General features: G+C 44.6%; 2 protein-coding genes across 2 annotated transcripts; both read left to right on the forward strand.

The window, feature by feature from the left end:
• The first annotated feature begins 19 nt into the window (after positions 1-19).
• Positions 20-5,326, forward strand: cited1 (Cbp/p300-interacting transactivator, with Glu/Asp-rich carboxy-terminal domain, 1). Its single transcript, XM_058625580.1, has 2 exons — positions 20-519; positions 3,503-5,326. The coding sequence occupies exon 2, from the start codon at positions 3,567-3,569 to the stop codon at positions 4,104-4,106; it is 540 nt and encodes a 179-aa protein (XP_058481563.1). The 5' UTR covers positions 20-519; positions 3,503-3,566; the 3' UTR covers positions 4,107-5,326.
• Positions 5,327-7,112: 1,786 nt separating this feature from the next.
• Positions 7,113-10,864, forward strand: ovch1 (ovochymase 1). Its single transcript, XM_058625706.1, has 13 exons — positions 7,113-7,282; positions 7,760-7,840; positions 8,363-8,546; positions 8,618-8,693; positions 8,772-8,961; positions 9,047-9,186; positions 9,275-9,425; positions 9,509-9,541; positions 9,619-9,838; positions 9,912-10,069; positions 10,152-10,250; positions 10,422-10,558; positions 10,653-10,864. Exons 1-13 carry the CDS (start codon positions 7,180-7,182, stop codon positions 10,836-10,838), a joined length of 1,758 nt encoding a protein of 585 aa, XP_058481689.1. The 5' UTR covers positions 7,113-7,179; the 3' UTR covers positions 10,839-10,864.
• Positions 10,865-10,927: the final 63 nt, after the last annotated feature.

Raw genomic sequence — 10,927 nt, forward strand, 5'->3', positions numbered from 1 at the left:
CCTCTTCCTCCTCCTTGGCATGTGATATCTGAAAGTGTTTAATTTAGAATGTTGGAGATTTTAAAGTCAATGAAACATAACATACATACATATATATGTGTAATATTTTTAATATATATTATTAACACTTTTATTTTAAAGCTTTACAAAGTTACATATTGTTGCTTTAATGTATTTCCTCATGAATTCAGGTCAAAGGTCACCAAACGTCACAGAATCACACTCGTAATAATAACCGTAGAGGAAAATAACTCACCAGCTCCCGATCCTCTGCAGATCCACTTCCTGGTTTTAAAGAGGCAGCCAATCAGGACTCTCTCTCTCTCTCTCTGTCTCACACACACACACACACACACCAGAGAGTCAGTGAACAGAGAGCGAGCTGCTCTTATGGTTTGTTGTCAGTGACGAGCAGAGCAGGACACACACAGGGACAGACACACACAGTGAGACAGACACACACAGTGGGACACAGCTCGAGTGTTTTTGTCTCCGGGTCTCTGGACTTTGTTTCTGCAGGTGAGTCTATCACACACACACACACACACACACACACACACACACACATACACGGGCACACACAGGTGTGTAAGTGTGTTTTTGGATCAGTTACATGATACAAAGTGTTTTGTTGTGTCCATTTCAATTCGCTTGTCATGCTTTAATTGTGTATTTGAAACCTCTTATGTGTGTGTGTACAGTCATCATGTGTTAGTTGCCATTTAGACTTTGATCATTATTAATATTATTATTATTGTTATTATTAGTATTATTAATAATAAAAAACAATCTTTTTCATGAACACATTTTAAATGTTCCTTTTTAAAAAGACCTTTTTGGGACTTTGGTGTCGATGTAAAGAGTGAAACGATGATGATGACGGTGAACAGTAAAAGGTTGTTTTCACAGCTGATGTTTGTTTGTTTGTTTGAAGAGTAAAAATAACAGAAACACTGACTTCATTTAGTTTGACATTCACGTAAAAAACTAAAGCTAAAATCACTGATTTCCTCTTTGGACTTTGGTGTGGGAGAGTGAGTGCTTTACAAACGTGTGTCTGATATACATCTCTAATGTTTCAGCAGCTGAACAGTGAGTAGTCATTAGTCATTGGTCATTAGATTTAGACAGAAATAGATCAAATAGATCAAACTCTTTGTCAGACTCAGTTTTCTTCAGTTTTGTGTGAAACTGCAGCCGTGGGTGGAGCTAATGTTTCACTGCAGTCTCATAAACACTCCGGCTTTCACGTGTTCAACAGTGACTAACACATGAATGACTCCACTACTCTAACATTAATAATACTAATAATAATAATCATACTATAAACAACCACAATCCCCGACATTCACTGCTTCATTAAACCTGTTTAATCTGGATTAAAATGTTTTTCCAAACCAGCAGGATGAATCATTTCATCCCAAATCAACACTGGATTAACCCCCATTAACCAAACTGAAAGTTAATCCAGTTAAACAATCTCATCCTGAAGGTTTTAGGATCCAGATTTTTTTTATTGTATTATATTTTTCACTGTGTAATCTGATCCATTATCTAAAATCCAATCAGATTACGTCAGAGCAGATTTGATCCAAGCGTGTTTAAAAGAAACATGGATGTTTTCAGATGTGATGAGAGTGTGTGTGTGTGTGTGTGTGTGTCTGTGTGCGCAGCCTGGACCTGACAGTAATCAGTCAATGAATAATGAACACACACACACACACACACACACACACACACACACACACATAGACCTGACACAGACAGCTGTTTGGTATCTGTGTGTGTGTGTGTGTGTGTGTGTAGTGCAGCTGCATGTCTGCCTGTAGCAATTATGTTCTCGCTAAATAAGACCCAGCACTTGGGGGGGGGGGGGGGGGGTCGCTCTGCTCTGTGTGTGTGTGTGTGTGTGTGTGAGTCCTTGAAGAGTGTGTGGACATGTTGGACAGTCGTCACTTCTTCAAACATTGTGTTTGAACATGTAGAGTCAGTTCATGTGGATGATGGTCCTCACAGAGACACGACAACAACTCTGTGTGTGTGTGTGTGTGTGTGTGTCGCATATTATTGAGTGATTAACTTACTCAAAGGAAAACCACATGATGTGTGTGTGTGTGTGTGTGTGTGTGTGTGTGTTTGAAGTGTAGGTAATATAAACCAGCTCAGTGACTTTAACATGAGCCTCAAGAAGAGGGTTTGTGTAACACACACACACACACACACACACACACACACACACACACACAACACACATCCCAATGATATTCTCTTGCTCTCATGTTTTATACAACACACACTTTCTCCCCCTCACACTCACACACACACACACACTCACACACACACGTCTGTAGGGCACTTAAAGTGAGGACCCTCATTGAAGTAAGTGCCTAAACCTAAAACCACGTCTTAACCTGTAAAGGCTCCTTAAAGACGTGAGGACCAGACAAAAGTGTCCTCACCTTTTACGCTTTCTAAGTTTGTTGGTCCTCACAACGATACTCATACGAGAACACACACACACACACACACACACACACACACACACACTAAACAAAGTGTTTGTTTTTGACAATGTGTTTTTTCAGGAAACAAACAAATCAACGCTAACTGTTTATTCTGCTTCTTCCTCCACTTATGATACTACTACTACTACTAGTAGCCTACTTTTATTATAACTATTACTACTACTACTAGTACTACTACTACTAGTAGCCTACTATTATTACTACTAGTAATAGTAGCCTACCACCACTACTACTACTACCAGTACTACCACTACTACTACTACTACTAGTACTACTACTACTACTAGTACTACTACTACTAGCCTACTACTATTATTATTACTACTACTACTACTACCACCACCACTACTACTACTACTAGTAGCCTACTATTATTACTACTACTACTACTAGTAATAGTAGCCTACCACCACTACTACTACTACCAGTACTACCACTACTACTACTACTACTAGTATTACTACTACTACTAGTACTACTACTACTAGCCTACTACTATTATTATTACTACTACTACTACTACCACCACTACTACTACTACTAGTAGCCTACTATTATTACTACTACTACTACTAGTAGTTGTAGCCTACCACCACCACTACTACTACTAATACTACTACTAGTACTACTACTAATAACTATAAACATTGAACACATTCATCATATTTGTGCTTAAACATTTAGTTTCTCGTCTGTTTGTCTTTAAAAAACTTGAACGTTGAAATGTTCCACATTCATCTAAGTAATCTTAATCTGAGATTAAGTGAGTTAAACTGTCACTTAGTTATTCTGGATTATTTATTTGTTCTAATGATTTGATTTTGAATGTTAAATAGGTTCTGACACTAAAATTATTATGAGATAATCAGTTATTTTCACAGCAGTGATTTTGGAGTTTTTTGTCAGTTTTTTGTTACGATATTTCATTTAAATTTGGCGTCGTCATCATCATCATCATCATCTTCATCGTTCTGCAGGTTGTGGGTGTGTTTCCCCGGTGATGACCTCACTGCTTCTCTCTGGACACGGCCTCACACTGAGATGAAGGACCTCTCCTCCACCTCCTCTCCTCTCACCTCCCTGCTCCACTATCCTTCCTCCAAAACCTCCGTGGCCCCGTTCTCTCCGTCCGCCGGCCCCGCCTCCTCGCCGGGCCCCTCGCTGTCGCCGTTGGCTCCGCTCTCCAAACCTCCGAGCTTCTGCCTGCAGACGGGGCCTCACCTCATCGCCAGCATGCAGCTGCAGAAGCTCAACTCTCACTACCAGAACCTGAGTGGAGGTTCTGCAGGACACCCGGCCGCCGCCGGAGCTCAGCGGGGCTTCGGAGCGCCGTCTCTGGGAACAGGAAACCAGCTCCTGGGGCCTCCTGGAGGCCTGGCTGGAGCCGGGATGGGGGTCGGGATCAGCATGGGGAACCAGAACTCAGGCGCAGGTGGAACAAGCGACTTTGACCTCGTGGACGAGGAGGTTCTCATGTCTCTGGTGGTGGAGCTGGGTTTGGACCGAGCCAACGAGCTGCCCGAGCTGTGGCTGGGTCAGAACGAGTTTGATTTCATGTCGGATGTTCCGGCCGGATGTTGACGTTGGAGGAGACGCAGTGGATTAAGTCGTGGGATTAGGAGATTGAAGGCATAATCTCGCTCTGTGCGTAGACGACAGAGGCGTCAGCGATGGAAAACGCCGCTCACTTTTGAAAGACAGTGGAGGTCAAACACTCACTCTCTGCTTCACTGGGATTAAATGTAGTTTTCCCTCGTTTCACTGCGACATTTGATGTTTCCTGTTTGTGGAGAGCAGAGAAACAGAAGCGTGAGCAGACACAGGGAGTGGTGGACGCAGACGTCTTACTGCCCCTGTCCTCTTTCCTCCATCTGTCCCCGTCTGATTGATAGCAGGAGGTTTTGGCAGAGACGTTTGGACTCTGAAGGAGACGATGAAGACAATGAAGACGCACCTGCTGGACAGTCAGGGCTGCAGGGGGGACAAAGGAAAACGAGAGACATGCCTGTATGGGACACTCGTGTTTTCTTGTGCTTTCAATGTTAGAGCGCGGTCTCACGGGACACTTGTGTCCACAAAGACGCTGGTTGTCTCCTTCTCTCTCTGTGCCTCTGTGTTTTGTTTGAGTGGAGTTGAAGCAGTCGATTCACAGGACATGTTATTTAAGACAGCGGCTGATATCCATCAGGGCCACATGGACAAGGCCAGCTTCTGTCGCTCCTCTGTCATCAGCTCCACTTTTTCTGAGATCAAGAGACCAGGACTCTCTCTCTCTGAGACCCGAGACCCGAGACCTCGGGGCTTCCAGGTCCTCGTCGTCAAGAGAGTCACCGCGGCGCTCCGTGACCTGCAGCAAGTGTCGTCACAGACGGGCTCATTCATTCATTCATTCATTCATTCATTCACGCCATTTTCCTGTTCAGTCACATTAACGTTGACGTTACGGCCGTTTGTTCAACTTATCAGCTCATGTCATGGTGCTGATAAGAAGCGCTGTGTGTGTTTTGTCATCATAGGCCTGGAAGTGTTTCAACACACACACACACACACGCACACACACACACACACACACACACCCATAAAAACGTTACGACGGTTTGCATAAGCATGTGGTTTCCAGTCGTCTGTTAAACTGCCGACGACTTTATTTAAAAAAAAAATGATAATAATAATAATAACAAGTGTCTTCAGGACAAATCCTGGCTCAGGTGTCAAAGACCAGAGACCAGGATCAGAAACCACTTCACATTTTATCCTTACTTTGTCTTCATCCGTCACTGTTGAAATCTTTGTGACTAATAAAGTTTTTTTTCCCCCAAAAAATAGACTCAATTCAAGCGTCTACATTATTATAAAGACTTAAAACCAGCGTGGATCGAGTGTTTGTCTGCTCACTACCGTTCTAGGGTCCCGGTCCTGGTCCTGGTCCTGGATCTCAGGGTCTGCGGTCGTCAGAGGACGCAGGGTCCGTCAGCAGGACCTGAAGACCACAGAGGACACGTGGACAGTTAAAGAAAAAATAATTTGAGATTCACGTGTGACATCACAGATGTCCCCTTAGATCCTGAACTTTGACCCCAGGGACAGTTTCACTGACCTGTGCTGTGTCACAGTTCACGACGGCTCCTGTTGGACAAAACTCGCTGTCAATCACACCGGTGTCCACTCGTGTGTGCTGCGCTTCGTCAACTGTTTTCCACTAAATAGTAACAAAAATGTACAAAATTGACGTCAAGTTCTATCAGAGAAGATTGAAAGATAGTGATTATATGTATTTATATATATAATATATATACATGTATATAAGTATATATAAATATATGTATATTTACATATATATGTGTATATATACATATATATGTGTATATATATATAATGTTATAAATGAGAAGTGAGAGTGAGAAGTAGAAGCAGTTCCCATTGACTTCCATTCTAACTGAGACGCCCTCTGGTGGCGAGTGATGAGATGAACAGCCTTGAATGACTTGATCATTAATTTTAGAATTAATGAATGTTAACAAATAAATCATCAAAACCGAACAATTCCTGTTTGTGGGCAAAACAAGACATTTGAAAACATAATTTCAAAGAAAAAAAAATTGACATTTTATGGACAAAATGATTAAATAATCCACACATTAATGGATTATGGAAATAATCTCTAGTTGCAGCCCAAACACAAATCAACACAACGATGTTGAATTCGGTGAATATGAATAAATACATGATATGAATTACAGGAACAAGTCATTTAGAACGAGAAGTAGATTGGAATTTGGAATTTGAAAAAAAACAAAGAACCGAACCGAACCGAACCGAGCCGAGCCAACACCGCAGGGCGAGGTTCGCACCCACCTGTCATCCTGCAGATGCGGTTCCGGCCCAGGAGGAAGAGGAGGAGGAGGAGCGTCAGATCTTCATCATCACAGCAGCGTCATTCACTATCGTCGTCATATAACCACGCCCACTGACACCAGCGGAACCAGGCTCCGCCCACTGAAAGCTCCACGTTCATCATCCTCACACGTGTGTGTATGTGTGTGTGTTACCTCTTTAGGACGTTTTCTGTCATTGTCAGGACCAGTAGTCCTCATAGAGACCAAAACCTGGTCCTAATGAGGCAGAAGCAAATGAAAGGAAGTCAATGCAGTGTCCTAAAAAAATGATAGAAATGTGTGTGTGTGTGTGTGTGTGTGTGTGTGTTGAGATTACAATGAGACAGTTCTTGACTAACAAACAGACAACAATGAGGACATCTCAGTAATCAGATTACTTTCAGTCTGATTGTGTAACATTGAGGAGGATTTTTGTGATAAAAAAGATACACAAAAACGTAAATAATATAATATAAACAGATTATACATTAGATGAGATATTTATCGTCAAAACACAGATGTTTAATAATGTTGAGATAAAATGAAGCTGTAAAACGTGCACATGTAATTACATAATGCTCAAAATGGCCGCCAGCACACACCTCAGTTCAAACCTTGTGGTTTCCCTGGTAACGGCACCAAGGTGAAAACCCCGCCCACTGCCCCCCCCCCTCCCCCCCATCAGCGACAGCAGGTGTGCGTGATTTCACAGGTGAGGGTGATGAGGAAGAGCTGCTGTCAGTCAGTGTGTGAGTGTGTTTGAGACAGAGAGGGACGTGATGATGCTGTCTGTGGTCTGTCTTCTGTCCGTGTGTCTCCTGTGTCGAGTGAGGACACAGGCGTCCGTCGACAACAACACTGCTGCAGGGACGAGTGAGACAGGTGAGACAGATGAGACAGGTGAGACAGGTGAGGATTTGTTCTCATGAGGCTGAAGTGACTCCAATAATCTGATTTAAATCAGACCACATTTCCTTTTTCATGTCCAACATTGGAACTCTGTGTATTTATTGGTGTAAGTTGCACGTGTGAGCTGAAAATACCTGGTTTATTGGAGTGGTGGTTCCCAAAGACGGGCTCAGGACCTGCACATGGACCACGGGAGATTTTGGACCAAGGCTCCTCAGACAAATTGTCTGAATTATTTTCCACCTTTTTTTTTTTTTTTTTTTTTTTCTTTCAATTTAAATTAAGATGTAATGAATTTACTTCACATTAGTTCATTTGAAAAATGATGCCATACAATATATGATATTAAGTGTTGGAGATAAAGTACTTTGTAACATGTTTTTTAAAAGCATTACATAAATCAATGTAATATTTAATATAAATATAAATAATGAATGTTTTTGTCCTCAGGTAGAAACTGGACACAAACAAATGAGACGTTCAATGACTCTGCGGAACCAGGAGCGATCCCTGGACTCTTCGGATTCAGAGGTGCGTTCAAAGACGTCTTGGGAAGGGAAAAAAAAAGTGAATTATTGGACGATTTTAGAATTAAATGAGATATTTTCCCGTATTAATTTTAATGTTTGTTTTAAATTAAAGAATGTCAGATTTTTCAATTTCAAATATAAAAGTGACAAAAACAAAGTAAAATTCAGGAAAACCTCAAGTTACTGTAAAAATAAATGTTAGATTAGAAAAATGATACTCATTGATTTAAAATAAATAGGGTAAATACTGAAGATTACAATATCATAACAGTTTGGTAATAGTGTTATTGCAGTATTTTTTAAGTAATATCATTGTAATACCATCTTATTTCTACAGTAATAACATGATAATGTAATATTACCACACTATTACATTGTTATTACTAATAAAATAATAATTAAAGTAAAACGTCTTTATAGTTAAAAAAAATAGTAAAAATTAATTTATTTGTAAATTAACCACATTTACTCTTTGACCTGATTAACCCGTGGTGACCTGGCGCCCCCCGATGGCGGCCCTCAGACATAGCGGGAAAACGCTCCTTCCTGCTTGAGCTGGAGGCGGAGTCTCGGATCATCGGCGGTCAGGAGGCGTGGGCGCACTCGTGGCCCTGGCAGGTGTGTCTGCGCTTCGCCGCCATGCCGGCCTGTGGCGGCGCCATCATCGGGCCACTGTGGGTCGTCTCCGCCGCCCACTGCTTCAAGAGGTCAGGGTGGGGTCATGTGACATGTCATGTGGTTCAGGTTCAGTTGCTGACGATTGACCACCTGTGCTCAGGTTCAAAAAGGCGGCGCACTGGAGCGTGGTGGCGGGAAAACACGACCTGGAAAACCTTAAGGAGGCGGGGCAACAAGTGAGCAAACAGGAAGTGACCTCTGCAAATTTTTAGATTCCAACTGTTTGCCCGATTGATTAAACCTGTGGTTTTCAGATTGTAGGCGTGGCCGCCATTGTCCGTCACCATGGTTACAACCCTCGCACCAAAGAGAACGACATCGCACTGCTGAAGCTGGACCAGCCGCTCGTCTTCACGGCGACCATCAAACCGATCCACCTCTGGACCAAGGCCCTCCCACTTTTCAAGGAGTGTACCATCACGGGCTGGGGCTCCACCCGCGAGAGTGAGAGACACGAGTGTCCACACACGTCCTCACACGTCTTTGTCCTCATGTGTCCCTCATGTCCGCCTCTGTGTCCTGTGTCCAGACGGTCCTCGTGTCAACAGACTGCAGGAGGTGAATGTCACTGTGCTGCCCCCCGATGTCTGCAACCAGCACTACAGCGGCAGAATGCGCTCGTCCATGTTCTGTGCTGGAAAAGAGGGGGGCGGAGTCGACGCCTGTCAGGTGACCTGTCTGATAGACCTTCTCTGTCCTGTCCCTTCTGTTCTCAAAGGGACTCTAGCAGTCTTCTGTCTCCTCACTCTGTCCTCAGGGAGATTCTGGTGGTCCTCTGTCCTGCTTCACCGGGACCAGGTACGAGGTGGCGGGTTTGGTGAGCTGGGGTGTCGGCTGTGGACGGGGGGGCAGACCTGGCGTCTACACTAAGCTCCACCTCCAGGCTCAGTGGCTGTATAACCACCTGAGTGAGTCCACTGACTGTGGGACACTTGAGTTTCACCCGTGCAGACGTTTGAGTGACCATGTTTTGTTTTTTTTTGGTTTACAGATGACGTCATGCACGATGATGTCGAGGATGAAGGTTTGTTTGACCTCAGAACTTCTTGAACATTTTTCCCCAGACGACCTCTGACCCTCTGTGTCATGTGACGTCAACAGAAGAGAAGTGTGGTCGTCAGCAGAGCTCCGGCTGCAAACCTCCAGGCGTCGCCGCTCTCTCACTGTCGAGCGTTGGCGAGTTGTCCGTGGAGAACTTGGCGGAGTCGTGTCCGTACTTTTGGCCGTGGCAGGTCAGCCTCCAGTCCAAGGGACGTCACTACTGCAGCGGCGTCCTCGTCCACCGCCGCTGGGTCCTCACCGCCAAACACTGCAACGTCAAGTAAGACCTCACGTCAACACATCGACGGATTTACCTCCACCATCTCCTCTGATCTTCACTCTCCCCCGGGCAGAGCTAAAGAGGACGTGGTGGTTCTGGGAACTCACAACCTGCGGTTCTCATCGTCTCAGACCATCCCTGTGGACGAGGTCCTCAACCTGCCTCAGGACTCCGGGTTCCCGCCAAAACCTGACCTGTCGCTGCTCCGCCTAAGCGTCCCAGCCCGATTCAGTACAAATGCGGACCCTTTTTTTTCTTGCATGTTCACTGACGCGACTGCAGAACTAATATGTCCACACGTCTCTGTCCACAGACTCCAACGTGTCTCCGGCATGTCTCCCTGATGAGGACGAGGAGCTCAACGACAGCTGGAACTGCTTCACAGTGGGCTGGGGTGCCACGGCTGCAACAGGTGACTCCCAGTGTCCAAAGTGTCTCACACACCTGGACCGTCTTGTCTCATGTCTCTCTTGTTCCATGGCCACATCTCGTTATTTCTTGTCCCCTGTAGAACACATGGACCAGCCTGTAACTGTAAAGACACCATCTTAGGGATGTCTCACGTGTCCTCTGTCCCCTTTAGGAAACATGGATTCGAAATGTGTCCACCATGTTGGACTGTCGCTGGTGAACAGGACCACCTGTGAGCACAAGTGGGGGAGTGGTCTCATCACCGACTCTCATATCTGTGCTCATCCAGCAGGCTCCGCCTCCTGCACGGTAATGAGCGCCTCATTCAAGTTCGGTCAGATTTATCAGTTTTCAGTGGGCGGGGCTACAGTATGACTGACGCCTGACCTTCGACCCTCTGCAGGGCGACTCTGGAGCTCCTCTGTATTGTCGTAAACGTGGGGCCTACTTCCTGTTTGGTGTGGTCACATGGGGCAGCCAGCGCTGTGATGTGGACAAACCGTCCGTCTTCACGGCGACGGCGGGTTATCACTCCTGGATCAGTGATGTCACAGAGGAAGACGACGACGATGATGTCATGAACTACTAATAAAGTTTCTGTTCTCGCTCACCTACTGTCTCAGGACAATGCTTATGTGATGTTGCCATAGCAACCACAATATTAACAGTCTTTTGTTT

The sequence above is a fragment of the Solea solea genome, chromosome 3, assembly GCF_958295425.1.
Source record: "Solea solea chromosome 3, fSolSol10.1, whole genome shotgun sequence".
Classification (NCBI taxonomy): domain Eukaryota; kingdom Metazoa; phylum Chordata; class Actinopteri; order Pleuronectiformes; family Soleidae; genus Solea; species Solea solea.